We start from the raw sequence: 21,311 nt of genomic DNA, 5'->3' as shown, positions 1-21,311 counted from the left end.
ACAGAAAGCAACAATAGAACCATCCAGGAGAAAAAGGAACAAAGGAGGAGAAGATGATTTCTAAGCATGCATAACGTAAACAGCCCTAACGCAGCAGAAAGATTGGGGTGGGGACAGGCTGAGTGCTGAGGAGAGGTCATGTCTCAGACTTGTCTAAGGCTCGTCACCGGAATGACTCAGGGTTCAAGCCTTAGGCAGAGAGCACAAGTTAAAAACACCATAATTTGTATTTCTTGACCCGACTCAAACTACGGGGACTCGGAGAAACTCAGATGTGGTGATTGGTTCCGCTCCTGGGCCTAGAGACTGGTCTATGAAAAGTGAACGCCAGCTCACATTCATAGAGTTCCCGCCATCCGCGGGGTACAAGGTGCTCACCCGGAATCCGCAGCCCTACGCTCAGCTCCTACGTTTCAGAGCACATGAGCAGGAAGCCAAGGAGATAGGACATCTCTAACCCTCACTGACAGTCTCCTAAAATGTTCTTTCAGATTCTCCGTGAACATGAACTAGCGGGGAAGGAGCCACTAAGGCAAAAACGAGCAGGTAGGTGAAGCCTTTGCTTGGCAGTCTCTTCTAGTAAGCCCGATCAAATGACATTTGCTGTAACTTTTCAAACCCTGTGATCCCTATAATGCAGTCTCCGAGTGTATCAGGGTTCAATTTCTAGAAGCAATTACAAGGGAACTCCATTCCCTCCTCTACCTAATGATATTAAATGGATTTTAGCAGCACGTTACAAGCCCCTCACCTCCCCCGTCTCTGCTCCCGAGATCCTGAAGAGTCTGTCCCCAGTGGCTCTCTCCTCAACTCCCACTTCCTAGCCTTTCAAAAACACCAATCTGATTCCCCATATAAAATCTTTCATGGGCTCCCAAATGCCTTGGATCGCTCCAAGGATTTTCTCAAATCCAATCACCTGCTGGATTCTGAGCAGACCCCACGTGATTTTCCCACTTATTCTCCTTCTGTTTCCTTTCACATGGTCGCTGCCCACCCACCACCCTCCTTTGTTTGTCGGAGAGACTCCATTCACATGGGCTCCTGCCACGTAAGGCTTTCTATTGATTCCCCAGACAGGGAGGGGCCGTTTTCCTGGGTTCCCACTGCTCTTGTCACATTCCCATAGCACAAGAGGCGTCCCAATGCTTTGTAATAATTTTACTTCCCGTCTGTCATCCCCAGTAGACGTGAGTTCCCTTGAACCCTCCTCATCTCTGTAGCCTGGCACTGAGCCCAGTTTCTCAGTAAATGAGTGAACAAATAGAGAGCGTGTGTCCCTGTCGCAGCTGCCCCTTTGTGAGTCGAGGGTGGGTTCCTACCGCCAAAGCTGCTGGCCCAGTGTCTGTACCAATTTTGGAGAAGGTAGAACTTCTTAACCTTCAGGATTATGACTGAATCACGCCCAGACATGCCGTGGTTTGGTCTGTTTGGCCTTGTCATCTGCAGGAGTCATAAAGCCGCCAAAGAGGGTGGGGCTTTCGCGGGGGCCAGGATAAAGGTGTCTGTTGGAGCTTCTCAGAGCACCAACCAGATCGACCTCTGCCCAGGGCTTGAAATGACAATTCGATCATATTTTATTAAGGACTCAAAATGTTCGCTGGAAGGTCATACCTTCATTTTTTCTTCCTTTGCCTTTCTTTCCTTCCTTTTCTGTTTCGGCTTTGTTTTATATCCTTATAGACCCTCACTCTCCCACTCCCCTCCTTCCCTGAAGCGGTCCGAAGCACACAGGTGGCACTTTCTGTGCGTTTATTTTTTTTTATTTTTTAATTTTTTTTTCAACGTTTTTTATTTATTTTTGGGACAGAGAGAGACAGAGCATGAACGGGGGAGGGGCAGAGAGAGAGGGAGACACAGAATCGGAAACAGGCTCCAGGCTCTGAGCCATCAGCCCAGAGCCCCACGCGGGGCTCGAACTCACGGACCGCGAGATCGTGACCTGGCTGAAGTCGGACGCTTAACCGACTGCGCCACCCAGGCGCCCCTGTGCGTTTAAACAAAGCATCAGTGCAGGCGCTCCCATCCCCTGAGCCCCCTGGCACCCTGTGACAGGAGCGGAGCTGGAGATGTCCCCATTCGGTACTTTGAACGATTTTCTTTTTAAGAACCAAAGTACTTGCGGGTGAGTTCCAGCTCCAGGTTTCTCCCAGGCTCCTGTAAGGCCCAGGCTGCCAGCCTCCTCGGGGACAGTTGGTGACCATACAGCTGTAAAAGTAGCGTCTTCCTGCGCTTCCGGGCCTGGCTGTCTGTGACCCGTGGTGACATCGTGAGAGGTTAGCCTTTTGGAAGGAAGCCACGTCTGTGTCTAAGGATTTGACATTCCAAAATTTTCCAGATGTGCTTTCATTGAAAACAGTCATGATGATAATAAATTACCATAAAAATATATTTTCCGTTTATTATACATGATCCTCTGTGCGCTTAGGCTTTTAGAGTCGTTTTGGAAGGTGATAATGACTCAACCCATCATCTGCAGAAGACGGTTTGACCTTGGGGCTTCTACAAAATCACCAAAGTAAGGAGTGGCTATGGAAAGATTCAGGGGCTAGACCTCAGAGAGCTGAAATATAAATTGCGACGGAGAGCACCATTCTCGAGGAAAACAATGAAAGAAACCAACAGGAGGCAAACAAAGTTTCCAAGACAAGAGAATTGTCGACAGGCATTTCCTTTTGAGGCACTGGATCAAAGCTTTAGGGTTTGGGATAGATAGAATCATCTTTAAAAGTAGGATCAGCACTCACTTTTATGCTCAGAGCACTCTGGACTCCTTCCTAAGTTACTCTGGTCAGTTATATATCTTCACTTGGCCCTGATATGCACACACATGTACATATATGTGTATGTGTATGTATATTACATACATCATACAAACACAGACATATAATTGCATGCACGTATCTATATGAGTTATTACATTTCAGAGTTGTTGAGACGATTAAATAATATTATGTACATTTTATTTAAATGTTACTAGGGTTATCTAGGGATTTATTCGTGTGTTTTTTTCATTAAAAACAAAGATTTATTTATTGAAATAATATTGCATTTGAAAGAGCCTGAAATCCCTGGTGCAAAGAAGTTCCCGTATAGCCACTGAAGGCAGGAGAAGGGAAGCCATGGCATACCAGTAGTGTTTCAGGAAAACGAATTCAGAGCCCTGTTGGGGAAGAGGAGTCTGCACAAACACTTAGAGGCCAGAGGATCAGAAGAAGGGTGGATCTGCCAGTTAGAGCAGAGAGGCTACTGGGGGGCAGGGGGAAAATCAGAATAGGACAGAGCATCCAGAGTTATGTCCCGATGAAACCAGGAAGTGGATTCTAGATCGGCCGAGAGGCTGGCACACAGAAGGGACCGATGGAAGCCACCTGAAGTGAAAATTAGCCAGATGGTTATGGCTGAACGAATTAGAGGAAGAAGTCAGTGCTCGGGAGACCAGCAAGGAGGCTCAGCAGCATGGATCATCACTGGTCCTTGTTCCTCGAGTGAAACAGGGAAGGAGAAAGGGGAACATTTGTGAAAGACCTTACAAGGAGCGGGTCAAGAAGACGTGGAGACAGACTTGACATAGGGTGAAGGGTAGCAGTGATCCATGTGATACGGTAGGAGCACACAGACCTGGGTGTCTGAGGGATGTGGAGGCCACAGGGAGAACCACAGCTGGAATGGGAATCTTGTCTCGGAGGTTTGCCAGGAAGCTCCAAAGTTACTCTTAAGGGCAATCTTCTCAGGGGAGTGCGAGTGGACGTGTCTTTATTGGTTAGAAGTAACACGCATGTGTTCTCCGTGTCGGTGTGGAAGGGCTCTCTGCCAGGTTTCTGAGCCCGACTGGGGAATATTCTTGGGTCCTGGGCTGAAAAGTCCTCGTGGGTTCTTCTTTGGTTTCAGAAGGAATGACTGAGAACGGACACCTTTTTGAGAAAGGGAGACCCAGGGTGTCCTAGCCCCGTGCAGGAAGGGCTCACATGTACGTACCTACCTAGTGAGGAAATTGGGCTGTTGGCTGCTGGTGTGGGAATCTCAATCTTTCTGCAGACCTGGCGGCCCCAGTGTGTGCTCGTCCTTTATCTGGGTGCAGGAAATGCTGTGCATTGTGTAGGTTGAGGAACGTATTTTGGGGAGCGGGGGTTATGTTTTTGTCTTTCTTAGGATAACACACGGCATTTAGTGCCCTGAGCAAGCGGAGGTGGTGGCAGAGTGAGATGGCAAGAATGAGGCGCTCTCGGCCCAAGGTCTGGGGTCGGTTTTAGGGTTGATTGTTCCATGTGTTGGGAATGCTTTTTCCTTTTAATTTCTTTTCTTTTTATTTTACATTTATTTATTTATTTTTTCAACGTTTTTTATTTATTTTTGGGACAGAGAGAGACAGAGCATGAACGGGGGAGGGGCAGAGAGAGAGGGAGACACAGAATTGGAAACAGGCTCCAGGCTCTGAGCCATCAGCCCAGAGCCCGACGCGGGGCTCGAACTCACGGACCGCGAGATCGTGACCTGGCTGAAGTCGGACGCTCAACCGACTGCGCCACCCAGGCGCCCCTACATTTATTTATTTTTGAGAAACGGAGTAAGACAAAGCGTGAGCAGGGGGGGTGGGGGCAGAGAGAAGGAGACACAGAATCTGAAGCAGGCTCTAGGCTTCGAGCTGTCAGCACAGAGCCCGACACGGGGCTCAAACCCACGAACTGTGAGATCATGACCTGAGCCGAAGTCGGATGCTCAACCGACTGAGCCATCCAGGTGCCCCAATTTCTTTTTTTTTTTAATTAAAACAATTTTTTTGAGAGAGAGAGAGAGAAAGAGCATGAGCGGGGGAGAAGAGCAAAGAGAGAGGGAGAGAGAATCTTGAACAGGCTCCACACTACACTCAGCAGGGAGCCCGATGCACGGCTCGATCTCATCATAACCTGAACCAAAATCAAGAGTCAGACGCTTAACTGACTGAGCCACCCAGGAACCCCCCTTTTAATTTCTGATTAGTGTCGTTTGTTTGTGTAACAGTCTCAAAGGTGAGACCATTGGAGTAGCATTAGCTTTTCTTGACCTACCAGGGGGCATCTGCCTGTAATATCATCATCACACTTACTATCATTAATATTATTCTTTCTACCTGCTGTTTCAAAAGGGCTACTATAGGCCAGACAATTTGCTAGGGGCCCTCATACCGACTCCTTAGCAGCAATTCTGCAGAGAAGATATCACTCCTTTTTTCACACATGGCAAAGTGTGGCTCACAGAGGCTAAATGGCCTGTCCAGGTAAGAAGGTATTCCGGGGGCGCCTGAGTGGGTCAGTCGGTTAAGTGTCCAACTTTGGCTCAGGTCACGATCTTGCAGTTCGTGAGTTCGAGCCCCGCGTCGGGCTCTGTGCTGACAGCTCGGAGCCCGGAGCCTGCTTTGGATTCTGTGTCTCCCTCTCTCTCTGCCCCTCCCCTGCTCATGCTCTGTCTCTCTCTGTCTCAGAAATAAATAAAACATTAAAAAAAATTTTTTTGGAAGGTATTCCGCTGCCCCTCTCACTGGCTCCACAGTCCACGCTCATAGTGCAGAGTTAATAATTTTCAACATGTGTTTCTGGCTCCTGCCCATTAGATTCCATTCCACGGTTATTAGAGCAGCTTCACAGGGTAAGGAGTACAGAGCACCGTCTTCAACTTAGCGGGAAAAGAGCTTTCTACGGGTCTGACCTGGGTATGTGACAAACTAGTAGAAACGATTCATTTCTCCAGACTTTACAGCCCAGCATTCTGTGACACGCCGTGATGCTCACCCTCTCTCCCATCCACACCTGCCGGTGAGCCATAGCCTGGGGCTCTGGTGGTTTTCCCCTGCGTGAACAAACCTTTCTAAAATCCAAATGGAGAACAGGATCCTTGGTCTATCTGTTGACAATGGTGCAATCAGAGACAGATGTGTAGCCAAATTGCTACCTACTAGAACATAGCAAGAAACAAGCAGAAAGACAGGCAGCTGTTAATATTTACCTGCTCCAGGGTGAGAAACAAGGGAGCCAAGCCTTCAGTGATCACGAAGCATCGTCCCTTTTTGGTCAAGAGAAAGATTACACCAACCTCCTTTCTCTTGGGAGATTGATTTAGGCATACTCAGTCTCCACTTTCTGAGAAGCCACAATTCCCATTAGAGTTGCCGGGCAAAAATAATATTGTTTGCTTAAACAGCTGAGATTAAGACCCAGAACTCCTTGTCGCACTTTGTGGCCAACTTTCCAGAAATGTCTCTTTAAGATAAGTGCTGCGTGATTTATGGGCAGTGATTTATGGGAAAGGAGAAGGGAAATCCTGGTGGGGTCGTGCCTCTAGGCCTGCCCGATAGACCTCCATCTGTGACACTGATGACACCTGGAATGTGCTACCTCCACTTGGGGCATCAGTTGAGTCAGAAAAGTTCAGGCAAACGGCAGGGGGCCACAGGAGCCCAAGAAAAAGCAAACACATTAAACTCTGGAATCAGATGGTCCAGAGGCAGCAGAGAAGAACTTAAGGGCCTCTAAAAGGACACACAATGACACAGAGGTGGGAAAACCATCCCCTGTTCCTCCTGAGCCCCCTTGTAGCCTGGGGCAGATCAAGGAACATCACTCTCGCCAGCTCCAAAGTCCTCAGATTTGGGAGAGGCGAGGCAAGCAGGAGTTGGCATTTCCATCCCAAACTGTGGGTCTGCCTCAGGGCTGTGACTACAGTGTGCCTCTGGTCCCACCCACCTGTGGGTCACAATGACACCTGCACATCAAATCAGACACTCCCCCAGGGCCATACAGGGGCAGGAATGACCCAGATCCCGAGGGCATCTTCTGTTCCTCAGGCAGGCCACGGAAATCACTCTCGGGGCTTCGGTCCTGATTTTCTCTTCCTGGAGAAAGAGGCCCCGAATATGCACATGGCAATCTCCTCCTTTCACTTGCATCTTTGCTCAATGTTTATGGCTTTAGAAAGGTCTTTTCTAACCATTCTAGATGGTTAAAATACCACTCTGCCCTCACTCTGCCTGCCACTGTTTTTTGACCCTGCTTTAGTAGCTCCATGCCCTCCAGAACTGCCTGACACTGAAGTTTCAGCCTACTTTTACCTCCCGCACGGGTGCAGGAGATCCATGGAAGTAGGTAGAGCTTTGCCTCTCTTATTTACGCCAGGTCCCCAGCACCTAGCGTCGTGCCTGGGAAGTAGGCGCTCAGCCAACAGTAAAGTTACTTATGAATCGATAAGTCAAGAAACTAGGGCACAAATGAATAAACCTAGCTAGACTTAAGATCAAAATCCATGAGTGTCAATGAGGGGTCACAGTGTGTTTTTCCTCAGTGTGGATTTCTAAGACACTTATGATGCTGAAACAAATAGAACAATGTTTTAGATAATTCTTCCATTTATTATTAATAATTTTGCTCTTGGATATGCTTTTGTTTTGAAATTCACTTTGAGAATTGCACACTAGTTCTAAAGACACATTTCATAATAATGCCTTCTTTGTCTTTTAGAGTACATTAGGGTTTACAAAGTGGTCACTTTCATTATCTTCTTCCATTAGAGTTGTGACAAGGAGTGGTTAAAAGAAAATGGACTTGGGGTGCCTGGGTGGCTCAGTCAGTTAACTGTCAGACTTCAGCTCGTGGTCCATGAGTTCAACCGTGCATCGGGCTCCGTGCTGACAGCTTGGAGACTGGAGCCTGCTGCAAATTCTGTCTCCCTCTGTCTCTGACCCTCCCCTCCTTGCACTCTTGTCTCTCTCCCTCTCAAAAATAAATAAACATAAAAAATTTTTTTAAAAATTAAAAATAGACTTTGGGGCGCCTGGATGACTTAGTGGGTTGAGCGTCTGACTTCAGCTCAGGTCATGATCTCACAGTTTGTGAGTTTCAGCCCCACAACAGGCTCTCTGCTGTCAGTGCTTAGCCCGCTTCAGATCCTCTGTCTCTCTCCCTGCCCCTCCCCCACTCATGTTCTCTCCCTCTCTCTCTCTCTCTCTCTCTCAAAATTAAATAAAAAATTTAAGGGAAAAAAAGTAAAATGAACTTTGGAGTCAAGAAAATATGGTTTCAAATCCCAGCTTTAACATTTGCTATTTATGTGGCTTTAACCCATCAAGCCTCAGTTTTATCATCTGCAAAATGGGTATATGCATACTCTCCTCATGACCTCAGACCCTGCTGGCCAATGAATAAATGGCAGCTGCTATTATTATTGTTACTTTTGTTATGATCACTTTTGATCCATCTGGTATGACTGAAGAAAGACGTGCATAAATGCACTTGGAGGCCACCTGACTGTCTCCATAGGACCAGAAGCAGGGGGTGTCTGAAAACAACAACAACAATAACAACAAACAAAGCAAAAGCAAAAACAAAACAAAGACAAACAAACAACAAAACACACACACGTAAAAAAAACAAGTTTAGGCGCTAATATTGGCTCTCCAGGATTACCTTCTTGGTTTCCTCACTTGGATTAGAACATTAAATCCTAAACCTGCCTGATCCAGAATCACCAGTGGGAATTGAAACACACACACACACACACACACACACACACACACACACACACATTTCTGGACCTAATCCATGAAGATTTTACTTTGACTCACCTGGGTTGAGACTCCAAAGTATTCATGTGTGTTGAATTCCCTAGATACATAATCATCAGTCAAGTGCAGACCACTGGAATAGACGACTTCCAAGGGCAAGCCCCTAGCTTTTTGAGTTACTATTGGGCTGTTGAGCTTGTTTTAAAGAACTATTTCCATGCTGACGGCATTTCCTTCTCTAGTAGAGGTCCCCATCTTTATCAGCCTCTAGGGAGAAGTGGCACTCAGGAGTTCTGAAACTCCTTTAGAAGTTGTTGAAGAACATAAAAAGCAGATGAGCGGAGAGGAACTTAGAGGCTAGTGCTTTAATTACAGTTGCACGAATCCCATGGAAGAGAATTTGCTAAAACCATAGGAACTTTCCTCTTTATATTTTAAGCTTGTGGCTCAGTTCCCTGCAAGATCTCACTGGAAGGACCACCTTGGTTTCAGTGGGGAATGATGCCATTGATGAATCACCATGTGCTTTCCAGGCATTCGCTTGTTCTGCAACTGTGTCTGGAAAGGGCACAGAGAGGTGGGCTCAGGGATGAGCGGGAGGAATGGTGAGCCGGCAGGCATTGAGGCTATGGTGGGGGTCAGACCCTGGGGTGCAACGATGCAGATGAGGAAGTGGGGGATGTGGGATTGTTATTGACTTCACTCTGCTAAAAAACCCTACCGTCTAGGATATCCTGTTTACATTCAAGGGAGGAGATAGACTGCCTACGGACAAAGAGAATCCTGGAGCTAGGAATGCGCTGGAGGGTATAAACATTGCATTGCTTTTCAGGAAAAAGAATATGCTCCAAGGCAGACTTTATAAATATTATGCAGCCGCCCTCCTCTCAAATGTTCCCTGTGGGCAACCCACCGTGTCTAGAGTTAGGCTCACACAGATTAAGGTTAACAATTCTTCCAGGAAGCCTGTTTTCATCACAGCACCATCAGAGAATCAGAAAGAAAACAGGAAATTTTAGGCATCTCTGTGGTATCATGACAGCCTGTGACTCTGCGTCGGGTTTTAAAAGCCTTTTTGCTCTGCTTGTAAATACATTTTTATAAGGAGGAAATATACCTTAAGATGCAGTCTTAATTTTGAGAGATAGACAAAGACTTTTTTCACAGTTTGAGTTAATTACAGCAAGTTGCAGGACGGATGCCAAAATGAAATACTTCTCAACAAGGTTGATGAGTAAAACCCAACTTCTTCTTGTTTGTTTGTTTGTTTGTTTGCCTATTTTCTTCCCAGATTTTGTGTAAATTCAAATTAGTTACATGTAGTGTAGCATTGGTTTTAGGAATAGAATTTAGTGAGTGATTCTAAAATCAACCTTCCAAGGCATAGTTTATAACTATCAGTTTACAAATATTACAGCTTTCTGTAATAAAAACTTATTTACTGGAGTTTCCCACAATGAACTTAACTCATTTTTAGTCCTTCACATCAATATTCCTTGGGAAGTTTTAAACAAACCTGGCAATATTATGGGAAAAATTTTTGCCCTTTTAGAAAACATAGAATTGATTTTTTTGGCAAAATATACATCATGCAAAATATACATCAGATTTGACTTAAATTTTCAAGTAATACTTTTGCAAGTATTCTCTAACCTTTTCCTTCTTTGACTGACAAGATCAAATAAGCCACAATTTGTCTTCTCAACGCATCTGTGTAAAAATGTCTCCTAATCTTTGAAGGTTCATCATTAGCTATGAAACTCGTCCTTGGCTTCTGCTCCTCTTACGTATTTCAGCCAAGAATGAGCCAAAGATTCGGGCAGTGATGGGGAGGTGAATGTGTGGCTCTCTTAGAGGGTCACAATTTTAATAAGAGCTAATTGGGCACATGTTTATTATGGGGTGAGCTCCATGCCAGATGGAGTCAAGCCATGCGAAGTGAAAGAAATAGTTCCTGCCCTTGAGAAGCTTACAACTAGTGAACCAGACATGCTGTAATACAGGAAATTATGAAAGGACATTCCAGTTTATATATTGTCTGGCTTGCTGGTGGGTGGGTATGTGTTGGACCAAATGCATCTAGGATGCCAGACACAGAAACAGCCTGGAGACCATTTGGAAGGGCGATGAAGAGCTGGAGATCTCTCTGATTTTACATTCTCCTGGGCAAATTTTACTTTTGTTGAGTACCCATCATGTTCAGGACACCAGAGGTACACAGCGAGAACTAAGAACCCATGCTATGCGTGTAGGCTAAGGGCAAAGGAAATTAACAGGATGACTCTTCCTGGAGGCCTTCAAGCCATGCGTAGTTCAGATCTCAAAATATACACATGTCAGTTGAATGGTGTTGGAAACACCCTGACTCATTTCTCTGAGTCAGGACCGTGGCTTTATTGTCTGGATGTTGCCAAGGCCCCCTGCTAGATCTCCCTGCTTCTGTTCTAGACAGGTCCTGAGCTTAGCCTGTGAATCTCTCAAATGGCCAGAGGCCACTACACTTAGACCAGAAAGATCAGTTGCCTTCTTTCTTTAAATGGTAACGTCATAGACAGGGAGCACCATGAAAGGGGCAAGGCTGATGTGCCAGCATCCACATAGTCCTGTAATTGCCTTTAAATGTGGAACTGTCCGCCATGCTCCCTCTCTGCCCGCCAACCCCCCCCCCCCCCCCGTGGTGAATTCTCACAGGTTCCTATGTTTTCCTTTCAGTTGCCTCAAGCAGAGGTGCGGCTGAAGAGTACACTGTTGATGTTGAGATCAGTTTTGAAAACGCCTCCTTCCTGGAGCCTATCAAAACTTACTTGAACAGCCTCAGTTTCCCAATTCAAGGGAACAGCACTGACCAAGCCACCACCACCATTTTAAGCATTGAGGTGACCACAGGTGAGTCAAAGGCCCGTTGCTATAGAATGGAGGGTTGGGAATATCAGGAGAGAAGCTGTCCGAGCTCCTTACTGTCACAGCAAATTGCAATTCGCAGGCAAGTGACGTGACTCAAAAAGGCCTGATGTGTGATTTTATGACTTCACGGCCTTCCAGAATGCAGCCCCTCTTGGCAGACTCCATAGCCAGTGCCTTATCTCAAAACGGGAGCCAAATGTTTGCTTGGTGGTTTGTGTATTGGTTGTCACAAATTGGTCCCAAGAGACTTCCAGGTCCTTCACAACAGGCTACTTGGTCCCATCCGTCTGGGTAGTCAGTGGGTCCGGCAAGGACTGGTTCAGGTATTAATAAGGAGCAAGTTCCCTGGGAACCAGGTACACACCTGGATTTGGAAGCAAGACATAATACAGAAACTCTAAGGCCGTGCGACGGGATTTTCTGGTCGCTGCCTCCCTTTTGAGGTCATGCGAGCTGTCCTATTTCTCAGGCACCATCACCTGGGAAGCTATGATATGGGAGTCCTCCTTGTCCCAAACAAAGGTATTGCCTTGCAAACACTAGCAGATTTGGGGTTTCATGATTCTAAAATGGAGGCAAGAATAAAATTCTTGTCTTTCAAGAATTTTTTGAATTATATTTCAAATAGTTCATCAGCATCAGTCTATGCATTCCAATGTTTGTTCCTTTGATTTTGAGAGAGAGAGAGAGAGAGAGCATGTGAATGGGAGAGAGAGGCAGAGAGGGAGAGAGAGAGAGTCTTAAGCAGGCTCCACACTCGGTGGAGCCACCCAGGTCACCAACTGAGCCACCAAGCACCCCAATCCAATTTTTTATTCTTAATATATGCTAGCTGAACCCAAAATGGCTGCTTCCTAGCTCCCTCTGGATGCCCTTCCCACAAAGTCCTTCCACAAAGGACTGCATCAGTGTCCACAGATTCACTAGAGCTTGGGTGCCTCTCCTATTTCAGGAGCAGTGATCTGATGACTTTCCTTTGGGTAGTCACTCTTAGAATAGACAGCTCCCCATGACATGACTTCGATCGAGTTTTAGAAATAAATTCAAAGCCCTCTGTTTTCAGAGCATTTTCCAATGTCCCCAGGGGGATTAGAAAGTATTTGGTTTGTTTACGTGTGACTAGAAATGTAACAGGCACAATTTTATTTGTACTCTGTATTTGCTGTTTAACAAATTACCCCAAAACTTAGCATCCTAAAACAACAAACATTTATCGTACCATACAGCTTCTGAGTGCTAAGAATTCAGAAGGAGCTTAGCTGGGTGACCTTGGCTCAGGGTCTCTTATGAGGGTGCAGTCAAGCTTCAGGCAGAGTAGCAGTTCTCCGAAGGCTCCACTGCAGCTAGAAAATCCTCTCTGAAGCCCACTCACATGGTTGTTGGCAGGACTCAGCTCCTCACTAGCTGTTGACTGGAGACTTGCTTCTCACCATGTTGGCCTCTCCATGACATGTCCTCATGCAATGGCAGCTGGCTTCCCCCCCGGAGCAAGTGGTGAGAGACAGACATCACCGAAGGAAGCCACAGCGTCTTATATCCTAATCTCACGAGTGATATATCATCACTTCTGCCATATTCTGTTGGTCACACAGACTAAGTCTAGGGCAACATGAGAGTGAGTGACAAAACGGTGTTAATAGTCAGAAACAGGGGTGGTCAGGGGCTGCCTTGGAAGCTGGCTACCATACACTTTGTGCCCAGAAATCTGTCTATCACATTATTATTGTAGGCATCCGCTGTAACAGTCAGAGCAGTCATCCTTCAGACGGCCACACCTAATAGCGTGATGATGTGTACGGGAATCACATGAATCTCACGTAGTACTGTTGAACTTCCCAAAGGGCAATGTGGAGTCAAGTTAGAATTTTCTACAGAGTATAAATAGTTACAGTCTATACATGTAAAGGTGGCGAGCACCTTCTCTCTCCTCACTGTTCTGGTTGTTGATAGTCTGCAGACCTACCGGAAATGAAATCTGGTGCTCGTGTGAGACAGGCTATAGGTGGCCTCAAGAAAGGTGTCTCCACACTCTCACTTGTCAAGAGCATGATGGCTTCCCTGCAGGACATCGTTGCAGTTGCCTTAAAGGACTACCTCCCAAGGGACCTTTTTGCCAGCTCCAGGGAGGTAAGTAACTGTTGATTAAGTGTTTGTTTGTTTGTTTGTTTGTTTGTTGAGTGACCGATATCAACTCAGGCAAATGTTTCTCGGTCCTGTGTGTATTCAAACACTAACATGAGATTTTGAAATACTGCCCTGTGATTCTTTCAGCAGATGTTACCCTGAGAATGTCAGTCCGACTCAATGTGGGCTTTCAGCAAGACCTCAAGAACTCTTCCTCTGCTCTCTATAGGTCCTACAAGACTGACTTGGAAACAGCGGTAGGTTTTGACCCCAAGAACGTCTTAGCCAACAAGTTCTTTGGGCTGGACTGAATCTGTTGCATTCACCAAGGATAAATTCTGTCAGAGTTTATGAATATGGGCATCAAAAATATTCCTAGATATCTGGGATGATGAATTACGGAGTGTTCAAATCCAACAGTGCGCAGGGGATGATTTTACATCATCTCGACCTATAGGTGGAACTTCCACCCAGGGTAGAATTGATTCAGAGAAGACTTGGTGTCATCAACCCACTGAATCCAATTCAGGTCTAGAAGCGCATTTCTATTTGTCTTCCCACACTTCACGGATGAAGCCCTAACGTCTTTTGGGTAGATCAGCCCAAGGCTGGCACCGTGATTTTAAATCATTCCGCATTAAAGGTCATGAGGCATTCTCACTTAAGACAGATTTCGATTTACTCAAATAAAAATAGAGAATATTCCCGGAGTATTAACTGAGTGCCAGACATTACTCTAAGTGATTTACACTGGATTAATTCATCTGAACCTAAAGGCTTTGCTTGAGTGAACTCATTTGCGATAGAGCGTCCCAGTTGGTGTGGTACAAATTATTACAGGGGGGCTGAGATAATGACTTCCCTTAACTCTCTGGGCAGCCAAGCCCCTGCCTCAGGCCAGGAGCAGCCTCAGCTTACCCTTGGAAACCACATGAATGAGGTTTCGTTTTCTGTGGGTGCCATGCTGAAGCGCCGAAGGGCTCTTGGACATTCGATGTGCATATCTGGCATGTGATAGCGCTACACAGCGTGAGAACCTTCCGCACACGCTGCGCCCTCAATTATATGCTTTTGAGGGAAGAGAGAGTTGCATATTCATCTTTGGATCCTACCAACCCAGCTTCCTGGCACGGTGCTCTGCACCCACAGTGCTTTGCATGTTGCATCTACTCGTAAATGTGACTTGAATCAAAATGAATTCCCTGGGATGGGTGTTCAGAGAAACCTCCCCATTTTCTCTGCCAGGCATTTCCCTGAGCGAAATTTTTGGCACATTAAATCTGGTGTTTGCTTCTTGGAGAACCCAGGCTGACATAGGTCAAGAGGAATTACTTCTTCAAAGTTCTGTCAGCGTTAGCCTTAACAAAATATACAGGAGAAAGTTTTACCTGGGATGATAAGAAAAAATATGTGCCTTTTACTCTGCTTTCAACCTTTTGACTTATCTCTCACTGGACCTTGATACATGACACTTGTCTTTCTTTGTTTTCCAGTTCTGGAAAGGTTACAGTATTTTACCAGGCTTCAAATTGGTGACTGTGACAGGGTTCAGGTAAGAAGCTGTAATCGGGTCATTCCTGCCCAACGGCAGAGACCACTACGTTAGTGAAGAAGAAACAACCCGTTAGAGGGGCATCATCTAGAGCAGTTTGGTAGAGGTGGAGACAATGCAAAGAGGGAGGCAATACTGAGAACAGAAACTCGCTCCTCACAGATACACCTGCTTAAATGGAAAATGAGCCCAAGACTTGTGTTTATTCTGTGCCTGCAGGGGTTTTGCAAACAGATAAGGGATAAGTCCACAGACTAGGGAGTTCCAAAATATAAAAGTGAAAGAATGTCATGCATGATGCCTTTATTCAAGAAAAGTTGTCCAGCCAGCCACGGGCACAGAGTTGCACGCTGCTGTGTAAATGGCTCCGCCTGGAGTTGGGCTCCACGGCAGCCCTAAGGAGGTATGCACAGTGTTTCAAAAAGTTAGATGCCAATTTTAACAACGAAGAATGTTCACAGAAACATTCGGGATGCTGCTTCAGCTGACATTCAGCATATCTGGTAACCTCGGGCCAGCATGGCTGTGTGACAACAGTCTCTGCACTGTGGCTGTGACCCTATGACCAACTTGTGTGATTCACTTCACTCATTCCCGTCCAGCCGTTTTGCTCACTTATGTTACCTGTCTGCAGACATTTGAGTGTGCAAGCCTTTGTCGCAGGCTTTCAGCTAGAGCCTGAAACCGGGTTGATTTGAGTGAACCTTTGAAGATAAAAAGTACCCAGGCTGTGCTTGCCATTTTGTTTTCCCATGTAAATAAGCCATAGGAATCTAGATTCTTCCAGGTCTGTTACTGCCTTACTGAACTGAGTGGTCTCCATCCAGGCCCGGAAGTGTGGTTGTGACATACGAGGTCAAGACTACAACACCATCACCAGAATTGATGCGTAAAGCAAATGATCAAGTAATGCGGAACCTTAATCAGACCTACAAAATGGACTACAATTCCTTTCAAGTAGTTACTAGCAGTAAGTAGGACATCTCCACGTTTTTCCTATATATGGATTCTATTTAGCTATAGCAATGGTATTTATCATTATGCTTAAAACCAGGAAATTACATTACAGTGTCCTCCATGGGGACAGGCTGTCTGGTTCCTGGCACAGAGGCTTCCCGTCTGAGGCACCATTACAGATCCTGCCAACCAGGCTAATGTCACTGCAGTTGGGAAAGGGGTTGCAGTGGGGAGAGATTTTGCAGGAGGGTCCCAGAGCCATCCGGGTCGATGGAGGGCTTTGTTTTGTTTCGTTTCATTTTTAGTCAGAAGTCTGGGGGCGCCGGGGTGGCTCAGTCATTTGAGCGTCCCACTTCGGCTCAGGTCATGATCTCACGGTCTGTGAGTTCGAGCCCCGTGTCGGGCTCTGTGCTGACAGCTCGGAGCCCAGAGCCCGCTTGAGATGCTGTCTCTCCCTCTCTCTCTCTGCCCCTCCCCTACTCATGCTCTGTCTCTCAAAAATAAATAAATGGTAAAAAAAAAATTAAAAATAAAAAAAAACAAACACATAATCGGAAGTCCCACATCATCCGGGCGCCTGCGTGGCTCAGTCGGTTAAGCAGCCAACTCTTGATTTAGGCTCAGGTTATGATCTCATGGTTCATGTGATCAGGACAGAGCCCTGAAAGCATGGAGCCTGCTTGGGATTCTCTCCCCCCCCCCCTCTCTTTCTCTCTCTCTGCTCCTCCCCACTCTCTCTCTTGCTCTCAAAAAAAAAAAAAAAGTCCCAAAACATCCAAAAACTAACATTAGAGTGGGGTTGGGACATTCATGAAATGCATTGATATTAAACAATTGCTACTGTTATTTTAAAGAAGTAGTTCTTGGGGCGCCTGGGTGGCGCAGTCGGTTAAGCGTCCGACATCAGCCAGGTCACGATCTCGCGGTCCGTGAGTTCGAGCCCCGCGTCGGGCTCTGGGCTGATGGCTCAGAGCCTGGAGCCTGTTTCCGATTCTGTGTCTCCCTCTCTCTCTGCCCCTCCCCCATTCATGCTCTGTCTCTCTCTGTCCCAAAAATAAATAAACGTTGAAAAAAAAATTAAAAAAATAAAAATAAAGAAGTAGTTCTTAAAGTATGCCCCCCCCCCCAAACCAGCAGCGTCAGCATCCCCTGGAACTTGTTAGAAATACAAATTCCTAGGGCCACCGCAACCAACCAGGGCGATCTGTGTTTCCACAAGCCCTTCAAGTGATTCTAACGTGTGGGAAAGTTTGAGAACCTCTGCTTTGGATCCCATAGAGCAGTGGTGAAAACCCTGGGATTTTCAGATGCTTTCCCCCATTTTACAAATGGGTACAGAGTTGTGTTCTGGTGTGTTACCAGGTGGGTGGACCTATTGTCACTTGGGAAATAGAAAGGAGAGAGCCAGCTGGGCAGAGATTCGGCAGGCAGGAATTTGGAGGCAGATGTTCTAGATAATTCTGGTACGTGGTTCCAGAATAAAGTCTATGCCTCTTCAGAACCAGGCTGGGTCCATTCGGGGAGGACTCTGAAAGGTCAGTTGCGGGCGCCTCTGGGAGACAGGGCACAGGGGTTAGGCCGTCCCCACGACAGATTTACACTGCTCGTCTTTACATTCTCCGGTAGTTTTAGATGCCAGGTCATTTTCAAAAACAAAATGTTAAAAGAGATATGCACAGTGGTAAGAAAGTGCTGCAACCGAAGCAAGGAGAAAAGAAAAATGACAATTGGAATAAATAAGGCGGCAACGACACAGGTGAAAACTGGAAAACTGAAGGAAGAGGAGTGAGTGGCCTAAAATTCAGACTCCCATGGAAGGCAGCCAGCCGTGCCACCCCTGCCTGACCCCCAACACCACCCCCCCAACCCACACAGGTTTTGCCTTGAACAAGTCCCTGTATTTATGGTTCTGAGGGCCGAGGACAATATCGGCCTCTCGCAGAGGTAAGCTTTGGTTATGATTACTCTCTCCTCCAAATTTCAATTGTGTTGAGGTTAGCCGCTTAAACGAGTTTTACTGGTTGGTGGCTGACTGCCGGTCCAGAAACATGGTGTTGACAATGCAGTTCACAAAGGCACTTTGGAGTTTGTGCCTTATTCTTCCAAAGAGCAATGAAGCCATTGTGAACGGCACTTGACCCTGCTTCCACAGAGGGTTTACATCCAGGATGATCCTGGGATGTGCACGGACTCAGACCAAGAAACACGAACTTATGTCATGTGCAATTCCACGGGAGAGCTCAGACATCATCCTGCTTTCCATAGTGTTGGTGGGATTTACCTAGAATATAAATATCCAGAAGGTCAAGTGACTGGGTGTTTGTTTTTAACTCATAGCTATATTTGGAGGCAGAGGAGACGAACAGAACCAGAAAGAAAAAGAGCCGAACGAATGAGTATCAGGAACTTATTTTAAACCTTTATGAACTGCAAAGGGCACAGGGCAATGTTCAGAACATTTCCATTTATTTGGTGGTATATTAATCAATCAATATAATTAATATTAAATAAATTAAATTAAATTAATAAATTAATTAAATAAATTAATAAATTAAATAAATTAATTAAATAAATTAAATAAATAAATTAAATAAATAAATTAAATTAAATTAAATATTATAATTAATATTAAATTCTATTCTATTATATTAATCAATCAATATAATTAATGTTTGGTTAATTAGCAGGGTCACTTAACCAGAATGCTCCTTTAATCACTGCCGATAGATTTATGGTCAATTCCACATAACCACATTCTAATGGCAGTCTTACTAATCATTATTATTGGCGACAATGATAATGAAGAGAGACATGGTTATTGTGTCTTTCCTGTGTTAAGCCCAGAGGGTTACACATATTTTGTCTTCATATATCCTGTGAGATAGATACTATTATCTCCATTTTATAGGCAAGGAAATGGAAGCTGAGAGAGGGTAAATAATGTGCTCAAGAACACATAGTAAGTAACATAAGTTTGTATGACTTCAGAATCTGTCAACTACATTAAATATTCACAGAAGGCCTGGCTTCTTAACAGTTAAATGTGATATTTTAAAATCTTATTTAATTCAGGAGCCTAAAAAAAGAGATAAGAAATATTTAGATACCTTGATATTTTGACTGGAACATCATAGCTCCCCAAATTAATTTTACGGTGTTTTGGTCCCATGTTTACAATATGGAAAGGGTCTGGCCTGAGCCTGACGCCCGTGTAAAAGAGGCCTCATACAGCTTCTTTATCCAGCCCCTCTGATTCCCTCAACACGTGGAATTCATGAAGGACATAGAATAAGAAACACGGCTTACAGGGCATAAACTGCATGTTGTGTGAGCAAAGGACAGCCATAAAACACACGCACAAAAATAGTAAATGTTGTGTTTTATTTCTACCCGTAAAATGACTTCATGCCATCGTTCTCCAGAATTTTACTGTGAAAACAGTAATAGGTACCATTCCCCCAGATCACCTCCCATGATATCTCTTGCTGCTACTGTTTCCCAGACAAGGGAGCTGCGGCTCAGAGACGCTTAGTAAATTCCCTAGGGCCACACAGCTATGTGTGGCACAGAACCAAAATTCAAATCTGGACCCGTATGTCTAACAAGCTCTCCTTCTTACGGGCCTGTGGGTATTGAGTCTTTAAAAAAAAAATCGGGGTGCCTGGGTGGCGCAGTCGGTTAAGCGTCCGACTTCAGCCAGGTCACGATCTTGCGGTCCGTGAGTTTGAGCCCCGCGTCAGGCTCTGGGCTGATGGCTCAGAGCCTGGAGCCTGTTTCTGATTCTGTGTCTCCCTCTCTCTCTGCCCCTCCCCCGTTCATGCTCTGTCTCTCTCTGTCCCAAAAATAAAATAAAAACGTTGAAAAAAAAAAATCTTAACAGATTATTGCAAGAAATTATTTTTTCCCTGTTTGTAATTCATCAAAGACATAGGACAGAGCATTTGGTGGTGTGGGGTATTTGTTATCAGCAGGAAGCTGTTGATATTATTGAGTCAGTAGCAAAGAAGCTCGATGTTTAAATTAGCTGGGGTGGCTTTTTTAGCAGCAAACGAGCAATTTTCCACCAGACTCTTTGAAATATTGAAAAGAGCTTTTTTTTTTTTTTTTTTTTTTTTTTTTGAAAAGAGCTTTGAAATTCCCGTTACTACCATTGAGGGTTCTTACTACCATTTCCATTACTACCATTGTGCAAAGATTCCAAACTGGAAGCCATGTCCCCGGTATCTGGCAGCTGGTAAGCCTCTGGGCCTCAGACACCAGCTATCCGGGCATGGAATGAGGAGGATGTGTTGCCTCATTCCAGAAAGCACCACGGACCCATGTGGTGGGGGCGTCCGGTGGGTAGCGTGAATTACATTCGTTGGCCTTGGCATCTTACTACCTTTTCTTTGGGTTTCCAGATGAAACTAAGTTCACCATCGTGCCAGAAATCATTTTTGAAGGGGACACGGTCACTCTGATGTGTGAAACTGAAGTTTTGTCCTCGAACGTGTCCTGGCACCACGTCGAAAGGCACTCCGACCTCCAGAACAACAGCAGATTCTCGGTCTACACCTTCGTGCTCAACAACATGACCTCGATATCGCGCCTCACTATTTACAACATCACTCAGGGGGACGCAGGTGGGATTTCATCCAATAACTGGTGCAGGGAAAGGAACAAAAAACTCATAAAGAAACAAGCCGTGGAAGGTGTATTTGGTGTTTTCCTCTCTGGAAAGAAGTCACCAGGCTCAACTTTTCAAAATTGAAAATGAATCCCATGGCACATGCGTGAGCGAATATAGATAGCATTGGAGACAAAAACAGGCTTCCACATTTACCAAGGGCTTATGAGTTAGAAAGTGAGAGGAAAAGCTGACTTTTGTTTTTAATTTTCAAAAACTTTTAAAGAGCTTTGTTGAGACATACAATAAGCTGTACATACTCAAAACTTGTACAGTTTAACAGTTTAACAAGTTTTGACATATGTATAGACCTGTGAAACCACCACCCTCATCAGGACCATCGCCCTCCATCACCCCCTGCCCAGTTTTCTTGCATTCTGTTGTAATCTCTCCGTCCCCCAAAACAACAGAAGCAGACGTCTGAAACCTGACATTCTAGAATTTAATAACCCCGTTGTAACCCAGATGTGAATGGGGCAGTGGGGGCGGGCACCTCTTTTTCGCTGACTGAGAAGTTGGGTTGCAGACCCAGGGGTCCTGTTCATCTTTATTGATTCTGATTTTGCCGCAGAGTT

The 21,311-nt window shown here is 45.5% G+C and overlaps 1 protein-coding gene across 7 annotated transcripts in view; it reads left to right on the top strand.

Annotated features, from left to right (window-relative positions):
- The window catches only part of ADGRF5 (adhesion G protein-coupled receptor F5), a 100,744-nt gene that overhangs the window by 52,937 nt on the left and 26,496 nt on the right, over positions 1-21,311 (top strand). For 5 of the 7 annotated variants that reach the window (XM_006931787.5, XM_023254046.2, XM_006931786.5 and 2 more), the window contains exons 3-9: positions 492-546; positions 11,246-11,419; positions 13,388-13,564; positions 13,709-13,818; positions 15,055-15,113; positions 15,941-16,083; positions 20,471-20,692. In XM_006931787.5, the coding sequence (XP_006931849.3) occupies positions 492-546; positions 11,246-11,419; positions 13,388-13,564; positions 13,709-13,818; positions 15,055-15,113; positions 15,941-16,083; positions 20,471-20,692 (940 nt within the window). The remainder of the gene's footprint in view (positions 1-491; positions 547-11,245; positions 11,420-13,387; positions 13,565-13,708; positions 13,819-15,054; positions 15,114-15,940; positions 16,084-20,470; positions 20,693-21,311) is intronic. The other 2 variants (XM_006931788.5, XM_003986219.6) reach the window with 1 other exon arrangement.

The sequence above is a fragment of the Felis catus genome, chromosome B2 (assembly GCF_018350175.1).
Source record: "Felis catus isolate Fca126 chromosome B2, F.catus_Fca126_mat1.0, whole genome shotgun sequence".
NCBI lineage: Eukaryota > Metazoa > Chordata > Mammalia > Carnivora > Felidae > Felis > Felis catus.
Note: the sequence above shows the minus strand (reverse complement) of the source record. Positions and strands in the feature narration are given on the sequence as shown.